The 14,907-nt window shown below is 38.1% G+C and overlaps 1 protein-coding gene across 3 annotated transcripts in view; it reads right to left on the bottom strand.

The window, feature by feature from the left end:
* The window catches only part of LPIN1 (lipin 1), an 83,590-nt gene that overhangs the window by 31,934 nt on the left and 36,749 nt on the right, over positions 1-14,907 (bottom strand). For 2 of the 3 annotated variants that reach the window (XM_080390645.1, XM_080390647.1), the window contains 5 exons: positions 8,309-8,509; positions 6,977-7,072; positions 5,376-5,710; positions 4,881-5,000; positions 3,629-3,736 (listed from right to left, as the gene is read on the bottom strand). In XM_080390645.1, coding sequence (XP_080246771.1) covers positions 3,629-3,736; positions 4,881-5,000; positions 5,376-5,710; positions 6,977-7,072; positions 8,309-8,509 — 860 coding nt within the window. The remainder of the gene's footprint in view (positions 1-3,628; positions 3,737-4,880; positions 5,001-5,375; positions 5,711-6,976; positions 7,073-8,308; positions 8,510-14,907) is intronic. The other variant, XM_080390646.1, reaches the window with a different exon arrangement.

The raw sequence follows: 14,907 nt of genomic DNA, 5'->3' as shown, positions 1-14,907 counted from the left end.
ACTTTTTAGGTACAGATAATTGAAGTTACCTAACTAAATTATAAAATTTATAAGCAATACCACCATGGAAGACCTTTTTTGGTCCTAAAAATTTTAAAATTTTATGAGTCCTTAGGGTATAACCTACCATTTGACAGATGAAGGAATCAATACAATATGATTTTTAAAGTATTTTCAAGCTTGAAGGATTCAAGAAATGTCTGGTGTGTTTTTCAGCAACTTCTACATCTCCCACTGATAAGTCTGTAGGATTTGCTGTATTTTCCATGCATCTAGGACCCATTGAAACCTTGGAAATCAGGGAAATCAGGAGCCTGAACACTTCAGAAAACCTCAGCAGCTAATACTGATTCTACTGCTGCTTTAAGCTCAAAACATCTATATTTAAAGAAGCATTATCACTACACGAGTTCATCGGTGCACTACACACATTTTAATCTTCAAAATACCTACTGTTTCCTTAGAAAAATCTCTAGTCTAGGCTTTGGGGTATGTTCAGCCCAGGTTCACTCACTCAGCCAGACAACCTGAGAGAATGCAGGCATTGCTTCAATTTGGGCTAGAACCTCTGCATTTTGCAGTGAGAACACTGATCAGGGGACACCTTGCCTTTTCCATAATTTTCCCTGAATATACAGTTCCCTTCTACACACAAGTGAGTGGGGAAGAGGCCCAGGCTGTTAGTCAGCACCAAGAGCCATGATCTATATTCCCAGACACATACTTGCAAGTGCCAGAAATATGGCACTTGCAAATGTGTGTATGTTAGAACAGGCAGAGTTCTGCTCTGAAAAGGCTCCTGCTGCGAAAGACTGCCTGATGATCCATGTATTTGTCTGGGTTGGTTCAGAGCAGACACACCTACAAGTATAACCATGTTAGGTTAGGAACAGGGTGAGCATCTAACCCCAAAATATTAACCACTGTTCCAAAACAAAATACACAATATACACACTATCTACTGAACTTTTGATACAAGCACAATGAAGACATCTTAATTCTTATTCTATAAATACTAATTTTCTATACAGTCAAATATAAGGATTTAGTAGTAACAAAATGTTAGATCTTCAGAATTCTTTTCAGTTGATTTCTCCTTGTAGATTAGTGTACAAATGCTAATACAACCTCAGGGTAGACCAGAATAATCATTGCAATGTCATCATAATGTAAAAGGCCCAACATCAAATCAGACTGCAAACATGCACCCACAAGACAAACAGGGGGTAAATTATTTTGTTTGTATAAAAGGATACTAAAGCATTCTCATTCCTTGTATCATCTGGAACATAAGCTGGAATTTTCTATGCCACCCGTAAACATTAATATAGGGTTGGCGAACTCCCGATGAGAGCCGGTTCTTCATTACAGAGAAATACCTATAGTGTTTTCTTCGTATGCCGTATTGTTGTTTAACACTCAACAGCTACTCTCTCCAGCTAACATCCTTCTGGAACAGCAACAATAATCTCTGTAGTTTATGGCTGCAGATGGCAATTATGCCTACTGCAGTGCTGTTTGTATACTTCCTGTTTGTATAGTTCTGCTTCCATATGTAATGCCAGATGTCGTCCCCTTTACCCACACCATGACTATTTTGGCTGCTATTCACTTCATACTATCGCCACCAAAGTAAAATGAGACTGAAGGCTAACAAAGCTCACAATCATATTCCTTAATATTTTTTTTTAGCTCAGTTAGGTCAAATTAAATCACCAATTATTGTTACACTTGCACTAGGGGTCAGTAAGGCTGAATACCAAGACCACGTAGAATTTGTAACCCAGTGACAGTACCCTGCAAATGTATCCATGGATCAGACTCAAAATGGGTTCTTTATTCCTTACAACACCAAGACATTTGTCTTGGGCTGAACTATGACTTGCAATTCCCCTGTCCTTAAGTTAGGCACCGATCCAGCTCAGCTGAAATTCTCTTCCCTTACACAGATTGCTGAGATACTGCAGATCAAACTAGAGCCACCCATTCTGGTAATACTGCACAAGAAGGAAGGGAAACTTCAGTTGTCTAGATCAGCATATCTGATTCACATCCCATAAATGCTGAATATTTGTGTCACAATCCTATGTATTCCTTAACGGCTATGATTGCACTGATGTAAATGTCAAACAATAAGGAATTTGGCCTGTAGCTGGCAGTTCTGGAACAGCAAACCACGCTTACCTTTGCAGTGTTTCCTACTGAAAGCAGGCAGAGAGCCCTGAGAAAGCAGCAGCGTGACTGGAGAAAAAGTCCTGTCTTGACTGAGGCCAAATAAACCAGGAAAAGATAGTCAGAAGGAAAGAGGCCTACCTTACGTACATGTTGCAGCAATAATTGAGAGCCTCTGAACCTCCTTTGAGGTGGCCATAATAGTTTCTTATTCACATAGAGGAAAACAGACAAAGGGTCTTACTCAGACAAGTTATTACAGCACTTTAGCTGTATATCTAGACTGCAGGACAGGTGAACTCTACAGCAGAGTTCATAGAGCCACCCAGCGCACATCACTGCTCCATCCCAACCTGTGCACCTGCCCTTCCTTCCCGTGAAAACCACTAAGGAGAACAGCCTTGAATGTCCCAGGATCAGACTTTGACTTGGTGCTACAATGTGGTCAGGTTAAAGAGGGCGGACATGGAAGCTGGGAAAACCTCAAGGTTATCAGTTTCGATACAGACTTACGCATCTAGCATGGCATCTATGTTGAGGTAAGCAATGAGCAATTTAGCCTGACTTACTACTCAAAGCTTCTCCAGCACTAATGGACAATTGTAGAGGTCATATTCAGACACCTACTTCAATTTTTTTAACTGAGTTGCTGTGACTTCTCTCCACTGACTTAATGGACAGAAAGGGCCTGGCTGCAGAATCTGAGACATCTTGAATTTAAGATATTATAGAAAGTGTCTGTGTCCACTTTTAGCTCTGTAGAAAAGAGTCCACAGTCAGAGGAATCCTACACTACAGCAAAGTCTGGGTCTTCTAAACCTTAGAGAAGATGCCTTCTCTATTGTGTCAACTTTATAAGTGGCTCCCTCACTGCAATCCAACACACAGAAAGTCTTCCCCTCCCCCAAAACGAGGGAACAAAGGAAAACAAATTCTCTTTTGGTACTGGGCTCCTCCCATTACAAGTACTCCTTATTGCTCACTTAATCTCCGAGGCCTTTGTTTTGCTTTCACTTTTGCAACCTATGCACAAGCAAACAACTCAGGAAAACCACAGGATATAAATATCATTAAAATATACATTGACTGTAGACAGCCACATGGAGATGTCAGTCTTCAGAGGAATGTAAGTTTTCACTAGCTGAATTCTTCCCTTTTTTTTGTTTTTTATCATCTTAACTTCAGTTTCAACCCAGGTTTTCATTGGCCTGATTTTATAATGGCCATCCTCATTCAACAGATGATTCATCAAGGTAATTTACCTCCAGTCAATGCCCACAAAGAAGCAAGCACAGGATGGGGGTTTCAATGTCACTTTCTTTCAAGGTGTTAGGGTTAGTAATAAGTGCAGTTGCAAGTTCAACAAAGTTCACACATTATTAATGCATTAAAAGTGTATTAGTGTGTTAAAAGGATTAAAGAGCAGCCCAGGAAAGAGGGAGGACAACTGTTCTACCTGTCTGAAGGAGAGAAGTGAGAAGATTGTTGAGGACAAGAGTTAGATAGGCCTCCATCTGCTGGAACAGTGAGAAGAGAGGTTTGCCCTGTGCAGTCTATAGGCTTACTGGCCAGCACAGCATGTAGGTAGAAAGAAAAACAGGGTGTCACTATTCACAAGTGCTGATGAACACAAACTCTTTGTGCCCGAGCTACACGAATGCTGAATTTACATCTAGAGTTTTCAAAATCCAGAGTACTACAATCAAGAAGCAAACAGAACATAGTTCAAAAAGCCATCAAATGGGCAGGGTACTGACACATGTCATCACCAGCCTGGTGAAGCTGATCACATTAAGCTTTATTGCCAGTGGAGAAAGTTTCTTCCAGAATGCAATTAAAAACATTTAAATTAAGCCCTTGCTCTGATATAATCTCCTTGCTCTCCCTTCCTCTGCCCCTGAACTACAGAGACAGTATATTGAGATTAGAATTCTTAGGATAAAGTAATGTGAACATTGCTCCACTCCAATAGTCTGCATGGAAAATGTGGGGCACGTGCACAGGGGCACAAACATACAGAGACTTCGCTGGAATTATAATGCAACGTATGTTAAGCACAAAATTGTCCCTTTTTGACAGTGTTCTACAGATACAAGAAAGGAGGTCCAAACTGATCTGTTTTGAAATCAAAGGTATATATATGCACACAAATACACATACAGGAAAAAGTAAGCTAATTATTGTTTCTGTTCTTTTCACACAATAAATGTTTCATGTCTATTTAACTGTGCAATTCAATAATTAGCTTTGAAAGGGACATACAAAACTCATTCTTATTCATTAAAAAAATATCTTATTTTTATACATCCACTCCAATCTTGCAAGTTCTTATAAGGATTACACTGAAAGTACTAAAAATTCATATACCTGCATTCAATGGAGTCCTTTCAATGTGTGTGCATCAGGCAAAGATTCAGATTTCACAAAACATTCATCCTCTCTACAGTCTTTATATGCAAATAGTGACATTAACAGATAGCAATATTCAGAATTTGTGGACCTACATCAAGCATTTGTTGAGTTAAGGACAAAGCTAGCCTAAAGTTTTTGTACACTATCTGATTTCAAATACAGAAAGCATTCATCTAATAATTGACAGTGACCATGTTTAATACCAAAATTTTTACTAAGACTTCATATAGCACTAGCATATAAGGCATTTATGGAAAGAGGAAAATTATTTAGAACTGTACTATCAGAAAAAGTACCTTTGAAGAGGTGACCATTCTCCATCTGAATGAGGGTAAGATGCAGACTGCGAAAACATAGAAACTGCAGGAGCCTTTATGTCAGACACATCATTAACAAACACATCTGGAACAGGGATCCTAGGTAAAAGGAAAGACATGACATTTAAAAGCCATACTTGATCACTGAACTGTCATATACTTCAGATAACAAAAAAACCCTGCCGCAGAGAAGAATTAGTATAACCTGAACTAAAAGGAGATCAAGAAATGTTATGATTCACACCTCCTAGGTCACAACATGATGAAGGATTATTCTTATGTTTTCAATGTCATTTTAATTATTTTTGTTACTAACATTCCCGATAGCTTTCTAGCTTAAAGTTTTATCTTAAAGAAACATGTTCATCAGCCATGTGTACCAGCTTAGACAGAAATTACTGTTAGAAGGTATGAGATGGAATGGAACATTAACCAAGCAGTAGGCTTTCATTACATATAATTGCACTGTGATACCTTGAACTGTGCAATGGTTCTTTTTCCTCCTCTGAGCTAATCTCTATAGGAAACATGTCTTCATCTTCTGAAGAGTCTCCATTGTCTTCTCTTTTTAAGCTGTCTATTTTATGGGTAGACTTCCTCCTCTTCTTCCTCCTTTTTTTCACAGAGCTACAGACTGGAGATGTTTCAGTAGAAGGCTGGGATCCATGGGCTTGGGGTGGTACTTGTGAGGACGCACTGGTGTCTAGGTTTCTCATCCGATCTATGGAGTTCCTCTTCAGCTGAGCTTCCATTAAAGCAGTTCCCTCAGACAGAATGGGAGATGTGGAGAGATGATACGGAATTACCTCCTGAGAAAGAAAAAATTCAGACCATGCAACATATTAGTTCCTCCACCAGTCATTAATCTGATTCTAAAATGTAGGCACAATTGCCAAAATCTAAGTCATTTATTCCTCAGAAAAGTAACAAAGATTAGACATCTGGACACTTAATATGATCCCATAGCATATGGAAATCGTTCCATAGCTGCATCTCCTTAGACAAGCTCTTAATAAAGAGGATCCTCTGAGCATCAAATGTTGGCCAGGTTATGGCATGAGTCTCTGTCCACCTGATGCTAGATACTGAGCAGAAACAAAATCCTAGTTTATAACCTGAACATTCTGTAAAATCCAGTTCCCCTTCACAACTCAGTGCGTGTGCCACATAGTAGTCAGACAGGCCAGTAGTTTATAACTAGGTCACACAAACATCCTCTTATTCAATCATACATATCTCTCTCTCTCTAGACACTCACGGAAATATTACTAGCAATTTTCAGTTATCAAATAACTGTTACCAAACAGGAGATTTAAATATGAAGATCAGAAGTTTTTAAACATAAAGACATCGAAATTAATATTGCACATGCACACAGCTCTCACCTGAAACTAGTAATATTGTACTCAATACAAGAATTTGAAAACTCATCCCACTTTGGACAATGACAAAAATTAATGGAGATATCTGAAAAGAAATGCCTGTAAAAAGCTTTTCTTATGTTACATTATGTGGTGACTATTAAAAATTAGCATGACCATAACTTATATAGATTAGCATTAAATCACACAGCTCAAGAGCAGGTATTCTTATTTAAATATAATCCCACATGAATAACAGTTGCAAGATCATGCCTTTGATGAGTACCAGAATTACTGCGTGCACAGATGCTTACAGGGCATATGCATTTTTACTGGAACTCTGCTGAGTGCATATGTTCAAAGTAAAGATTTCTGCAAAACACAGGTCCGTGTACATATTAACCTTTGTTGAACACACCTTCAGAACATGTAAACTCTGTATATGTTATTTCTGTTCACACACTGACATGCAGATAAACTATGATACATTTTTCAGTCATGTGATTACCTCCTTTAGATTTTTCCAAATCTCAGCAACTCAAAAAAATGAAGTAACTGCATAGTATTGAATTTACATGGCAGAAAATTGTTCAGAAACTTGCAAAACTATAAAGTGGTTAAAGGTGTATTTTTCAACAAAATTCCTAAACTCAAAACTGACTGAAGAGCAGGCACTGAATTTTTAACAAATTAAAATTAAGTTTTGACTCTTACCTGATCATTATCCATCTCCTGCACAAAAAAGGCCTCTCCATTGTCTCCTAGTTTCATGTGCAAATCTACAGCCTCTCCATTAATTTCTATGTCAACCTGGAAGACAATAAACACATTCTCATATGAAAAGAAAGTTATTTTAGGTACACAGTTCCTGTTCAGCTATCCTACCACTGTCACTGGGCAAATGCTTCTCAGGGAAGCATAGGAAACCTTATAAAGCATAAAATACTGAACTCTGGTGGCCTTGTGAAAGGGTGAGGAGAGAAACAATTTTCAAAATGTTTTTTTAACTCATTCAGCTCATCGCTATATTGCCTCTCTACTCAGAAAGGTTTACAGCCACTATATAAAGTCCTGAATCTTTTAAAGAGTAATTCTGAATGCTTAATTCATAGCCTAATTTCAAATTATTCAAGTACTTCCACATTCAAATTCTTAATACGCAGTGCTTCAAATTCATTAAACAGACTTCTCTTTACACTATGAGAAGCACAAATAAGAAAAATTGTTTCACATTCTCAACACAGTTCATGTGTCTATTTCTTCCACGTATTTATCTCATCGCTACACAGCCCCAGCTATTTCCATTTCTTCTCAGGAGGATCTCTCTCTTTGCCTATAACTGTTCTTGCCACCAGCTCCATTTTCACTGTATAATTTTTTGGAGACTCAGACAAGTCCACACTTACGTTATATTTGAGGACACAGTACACTATTGGCACTACTACTGATCCTAAATACTGGAATTCCTTTCTGATTTATGTAAGAATTGAACAATGTCCATGACGACATTAGGATCTTTCTGCTGAACAGTTACAGGTACATTTGAACCTAGAACATATATAGTTACAAATTATTTCCTAAAACAATCTGTCATGCCTTACTCACTAGCAACTTCACACTGATATATTGCCAGGTCATTCAGTCTGGTTACGTTTATCTCAAGGTTCTCAATGCTTTTTGTAGCTTCAATTAACCTCCACATACTGTTATCTAAAATATTACTTCATTATTTCCTCCCTTTTTGTAACTATCATTGAACATGTTAAACAAAGGGATCTTAACACACAGTCACTAATGAAATCTAGTATAGACCCAAAATAGCACATTGAAAAATTTGCTTCATTGAAAATAAATGCTACAAATGTCATGGCTTATTTTGTTTTTATTACAGTCAATGTCTTACAAATTATGCTTTGAAATGCAAGAATCAGAATTATAGAGTGTCTAAAGAAAACTTTGACTAGCATACCACAGAACATTCAGTAACTTTCATACCATTAAAGTTAACCAACAGACAGAACATATCAAAATTGTCAATTTTCTTACCACTTTCTCCCTAGAACGTAGAACTCCCATCTTCCCAAAGCGTACATGGAAAGGGGAACACTGAAGATTTCCATCTGGTTGACGCACAACAATTATATCTATACATCCCGACAATGTGGCTGGATTTAGTCCCTTATAGAGCTCCTTCACAGTTACAAACACTTGCCCTGCTAACTGTCCAACGTAATTCATGGTTTGGACCTGAAAGGCAAAAGACAGAACAAATCAAATTTTGATCTTTGCTTTATATTTTAGAGACATTTGAGAGACCGAGATTCCAGCAGTGGGGTACTCTCCTGTTTCACAAATTAACAACTTCACGTAGTATCAGGATTTCCCCACCTAATTTATTTATAGCTGCCTGTTGTTTGTAGAGAGCTATTAAAAGACAAAAGCAAAAGACACCTTCTAAGTCAGAGAATTGTAACAACTTTCAGAAGTCTGTAAAATCATTGTATTCAAAACTACTTTCAGACTCTGCAGCTCATCAGTGTGTCCAATTATCTCTGAAGAGAAAAGCATTACTTTCAAAATAACTCCTCCTATCATTACCGTGCCCTTAACACCAAATATACTTCTTTCATGTATTGCTACAGGTTTGAAAGGGCAGGGCTAGTGAATGGTTTTAAGCAGATCTAATTTTCCACTACACTGAAGTCAAAGACTCTTTTCCCACTTTACAGGGACTTCTCCCCTTAAAAGATTATTATAAAGCATATGCACAATAGATAACACATTAAGGTTTGACAAGCAACCTTCAATCCAGAGCATCTGAACTTTATAGTGCTTCCTAATGCAACTTTGCAACTTGTTTTAAAACAGCCTTTTAGTATTATCATATTTCTTAAAAATTAGGCACGTGTTGATGGCTGAAGTGATTGGCTTTACTTCCCCTGCTCCTGGATCTATTCAGTATTTAGTTTCCTGTTTCTACTCAATGTATATCCTGTTTATGATCCATTAATATACTTCATCACCTAGACAGGACAGCATGCATACTTAAGACATACTTAAAAGTTCCAAAAGTCTTTTAAGGGCTCTCAAATTATGAATTAATTTAAGCAGATACCTTCCCAAACAGTACAGAATTTAAGGACTTTCGATGTCTATTGTTTTCATTAATTTTCCAACACCTCTTGCAGATTTTAAGATACTGATTTCAGCAAAGCCCTTGTGCACTCAGTATAAGGCATATGCCTTGTACAGATTCTTTGCTAGGCTATACTACATCACCTGGACATCAATAAAAGAGACGCTCGCAGGGTAAGCAACACAAACTCCCACTGATGATGAGAACAGAACTGAGCTCAGAGTCTGAGGGACAGTAGCTGCACTGAGCTGCGCGGCATGTGTTAACCAGCATCATCCGCTACAACAGAGACTGTCTTTCAGCTGCGTACTTTCATAAACAACAAAAAGATGTAAGTGTGAAATGCTGTAAAAATAGCTCCAATTTTTAACTGATTTATACTTAGAAACAAAAAGCTATCAAAATAATACAGTGAAAATATTACAGTAAAAAACTAGAAAGTTAGGAAATGCTATAATTAAGACTAGTCTCTTCAGACATGGCTAATTAATTGACGATCACTTATGTTTTTTTACCAAAACTTCCTCCATATAGGATGGACTGAAGCTTTGCTCTCTTCTCTGTTTCTATTGCAATACATGGGTATCAGGACACAAACCATGATCTGAAGGAAGAATTATTTATGTTCTTTTGGGCGTTATGATAGTCATCACTACATTGCCCCTGAAAAGTGATGATGCTCTCCCCATCTGACAACTGAATCACAAAAATATTAAGATTAATACTAGGCGTTAACTTCGGAACCAGAACAGACTTTTTGTAATTATTTAGTATACAAGACATTGTCATGGTTTAACCTCAGCTAACTCAGCCCCACACAGACATTCACTCACTCCCCCAACAGCAGGAGGGAGGAGAGAATTGGAAGACTAAAAGTGAGGAAACTCATGAGATGAGATAAAAGATAGTCTCATGGAACAAAAAATGAAGAAAATAATGCTAATAATGATAATGATAATAATAAAGAATTCCAATATACAAAATAAGTGGTGCACAACACAATTGCTCACTACCTGCCAACCAATACCCAGCCAGTCCCTGAGCAGCAGCCCCCAGCCAGCTTTCCCTCTAGTTTGTACACTCTGCATGACATCATATGGTATGGAATATCCCTTTGGCCAGTTTGGGTCAGCTGTCCTGGCTGTGTCCTCTTCCACCTTGTTATGCCCCTCCAGCCTTCTCGCTGGCAGGGCCTGAGAAGCTGAAAAGTCCTTGACTTAGTATAAACACTACTTAGCAAGAACGAAAAACGTGAGTGTGTTATCAGCATTATTCTCACTCTAAATCCAAAACACAGCACTACACCACCTACTGAGAAGAAAATTAACTATCCCAGCCAAAACCAGGACAGATGTTAACTAATGAAAGAACAATCCCTAAATACTGTTTGGAGAAGCATTTCTGCACAGCCCTCAATTTAGGCAACTAGAAAGTGCCACCTACTGAAAAGTCAGCACACAAAAACTTCATGGCAGAATGAGCAATTATATTCAGTTCTCCAGCACTCACCTGCTATTAGCATTTCTGGGCTCCTATTATAAATTAGAAATATGCCTTCCTATATGCAATCTAGTGGTAAGCTGTTTCATAGGGAACTACTTGAAACTCATGCCGCACCCTATGCTGTGTCACAGAACAACAGGTTGGAACAGACTTCTAGAAATCGCCTGGTCCAAAAGTCTGCCCAAAGGAAGGCTACCTCAGACGAGGTTGCCCCTGACCCTGGTCTCATTGAGTTCTCAGTGTCTTCAGGGACAAAGATTTCTCAGTCTCCCTGCACTCCTGCTCCTGTGTTCACCTGTCCTCACAGCAAAATTTTTCTTCCCAATATCTAATCTGAAATTTCCCTTGTTGCAACTTTTGTGCCCATTGCCTCTTGTCCTATCACTGTGCACCTCCAAGATTCTGGCTCTGTTTTCTCTCTCTATACTCCACAACAGGTAACTGAATACCCTGAAGACTGAACAAAACTAGCTCTCCCAGCCTCTCCTTTTAAGTCACAAGCTTTTAGCCCTCTAACAATCTTGGTGGCCATCATCTGAATGCTTTAAAAAGCTGGCACCACATAGTCATGGAAGTTCAGCAGTGTGCATCCAGGGTGACAGATGTATGCGACCTTTTAAATTTATCCCTTTGCTTTGGAAAGATGCTTCAGTTTCTACTGAGGATTTTACTAACCTAAAGCACAATAAGAAATTTATTTCTTCTTGAGTTAAATTAAATTTCAAGATGGCTACAATTAGCCTCAAAATTACACAGTGCAGTTCACCTCAGTTAATGCTTGCTCTGCTGAAGCAACAAAATTTCCAGGTGCAAAACAGCCAGAGCTTCCCTGGTCGGGAAGGAGTTGCTGGGACAGTACATACACCCCCCTGTTCAGGAGAGTTCCGGGCAAATAATGCAAATATGAGGACTCACACATGATCTAACAAGTTACACCAGCAGGCTTCCTAAACTCCTTAACAAAGAATTTTGCAACTACTCTTGCTCACAACAAATCTTAGCCACACTGCCTGCCCTGTTTAGGACACAGAGGTTATTTTTAGACTTGTGAATTAAAAAAGTTAGACACCGTCCTCAAGTTCTGAGGCCAACTGGCACAGCATAGCTTGCTTTCATACAGTGAAATTCTCTTATCCCTTAAAAAGAAAGTGCCACAATCAAACTGTCAGCTGATGATGGACACTCAAGCTGGGCTGAACCTGGCTTGTGCAACAAAATCACTGCAGAATTAAGACAGACTGGGAGACTAATCACATAAACCCCAATTCCTCAGAAAACCAGACAAAAACGGTTTTATATTTCAAATGTAGGGAACAAAAGATGCTGTAATTAAAATGGAGGAGAGCTCAGAAATTGGAGACTGACAGATGTAGGCCCTTTATCCTAACTTTTATACAAGCCAACCAAAACAGATTGTTTAGAGTCTGAGGTTTGTAAGTTTATACTCCAAACCTAAAGTCAGTCCATACTATGTCAGTACTCCAGGAAACAACATTCTTCAAAACCAAGAGAGACTGCATGTGGTTTTGAAGCAACATTTTACTATGGTCACTCCAAGAAGTCTTTCACTTACTAACCAGGCAGCAACAACTTCAGGTAAACATGAGTTTACGTCACGGATTAAACCCTGAGTGCCTGCCTGTTAATTACACTAAATTTAGTAAAAATCTTGTTCTTATACCATGCTTGTGGACAAAGCATGGAATATTTTTTGCTGCTGGGAAAATTCAGAATCCTTTTGATCTAAAGCTTGCAGCAAGTGAGAACAGTCTGTACTGCTTCTGTCAGGATTTTCAAATGGTTTGAGTTTTGTTCTTCACCCAGAGACACTCCACAGCTCTAAATTATGCACCCATTATGAAATTTAAATTATTTCCTAGCATAATATTTAATGTCGATTTAACTAGCAACTCCTATCAGGAAGCTCAGAAAACCAACTCTTTTGATTGTTAAGACAGCAGTCATTTTTCAGAATTTATCATCTTGTGAAAAAATAAGTGAAAAATAAATGGCTAGGTGTTCCCTTAGTACTTAACTAATTTATTAACTTAGCAAAGGTTGACCTAACAAAGTTAATTCTTTAAAGTCCCACTCTACTGGATGCCACAGTAAGATCAAATACACTGTCATCTAGATAATCCACTTATTTAATACAGGTACACCAGACTATGTCCTAATTCCACTGAAAAAGCTAGTAATCATACCCTATGCATCCCCTTTTTTTACAGCCCAGCTCTTCCCCATACCATTCCATCTTTCTTTACTGTATTTTGTAAGATAAAATACCGAAAGTCATAGGAACTAAAGGCCTTTTTTTCCTTTTGCAAGACTCAGTCTCCTCAGGTGCAGCAACATACACTGTTGAAAAAACGCCATGATTTCTGTAGCATGCTGTAAGGGTAATTAAAAACTGGAACACACTTCTCTGGAAGATATGAAATCTCCAACACAGAAAATTTTGAAGAGCAGGAAAAACATCTGTTGGGACTGGTTTAGGAACAGGATTGTAATCTTTTAGACAGAGATTGTCCCTGTGCCTGTGTCCAAAGCAGTAAACCAAACCATATCACCTCATAGACCTGACCATTACAATTTGGTCATCTATACCGAATCTATTTAAATTAAAAAATCTGCTTCTGGTACATTTTATGCACAGGACAATAAGCACTCTCCCAACAATTCCCAGGCACAGCTAATGAGATAAGATGGGACAGGGGACTTTTTTCATGGCCACTTTAGAAGTAGTCACCTTCTTTTAAAGGTTAAGAGAGCCTTATAGAATAGATGTTAACAAATGGTGCTAGCTGGACTGGTCACCAAGAGCAGACTTTGGCACCGTTTCACTAGCAGGGATGTAACATTTAAGTCCCTTTCAGCCCCTTTTCTCAGGTTCTGCAGTTATGACTGCAGTGGTTTTGTAGGCCATGAGAGGAAGATTTGCAGCAATGGTAAACATAACACAACCCAAATGTTTAGTACAAAGAAAAACAACACATACAAACACATCTTTCGGTTATACATTTAATACCTGATGTCACAATGAGACCCTGATCTATGACTGAAGTGATGGGCATAAGCACAAAACAAATCTACTTTCCTAAGAATGGCTCCATACAACTAACTTGCAAAATGGTGAAAGGGAGCCAAAAACTGATGGGCCAGTGTTCAGTTAAAATAAATCATTCCAGCTCTGCTGCTGACACTAAAACTATGACAATTTTACAAACCTGATCCATCTGGCCCACTGATCTGCTCTTAGCTTCTGTTTTGAACATTAAAGCTTGAGAGAAATTGGACAATATTTGGGAATCAGATTGTGGCCCCTCCAAGAGAATTATTCCTCATTTACAAAAAAAGTAAATGACAATATGTCAAAGACTCCTAGGTAAGCGCTTATTGCCACTCTTTCATCACGTATCAAATTTATTTTCTTGACTCAGAAGCAATTCAGTGTTGTTTGCAGTATTGAACACCAACTCCCTCTACAGCAATTAATGGAATTTTACTATTGACATATTCTTTACGATGAAAAACAGTATCAGAGGTTACATTCTAAAGAAGATTTATGATAAAAACATAGGGGAGAGAAGGAAATATTTCAGATTAAGATTCCATAGATGGATTTTTTCAAAACTAAGATTAGCCTTCGTGTTTGTACCATGACCATAGTAATGATGACTTCTCAACTACAAAAGCTCATAGCAACTATCACTCTATTCCTTCTAAAAGTGGTACTTCCGTTTATTAGTGGTCAACTAATAGTGGTTATTTAATGGTGAACTAAATGTTGATGTGTGACCATCACATTCAAACCTCTTAATAATATAACTCATTTCAGGTTGGAAACAGAAAATCTTTAAGAATTTTCAAAAGCCTTTTTTTTTTTAATTATTTGTTAGCTCCTACATCAATCCAATACAAGGTCATTGTCATGAATTCTCATCCCACTTTTTTGAGTAAATCCTCAGCCAGAACCCCAGAGTTGTGCACTTCTCAGAGCAAAATC

The sequence above is a fragment of the Falco punctatus genome (assembly GCF_963210335.1).
Source record: "Falco punctatus genome assembly, chromosome: 5".
In the NCBI taxonomy this organism is placed as follows: domain Eukaryota; kingdom Metazoa; phylum Chordata; class Aves; order Falconiformes; family Falconidae; genus Falco; species Falco punctatus.
The sequence above is the reverse complement of the archived record's forward strand: the minus strand, read 5'-3'. Positions and strand labels throughout refer to the sequence as shown.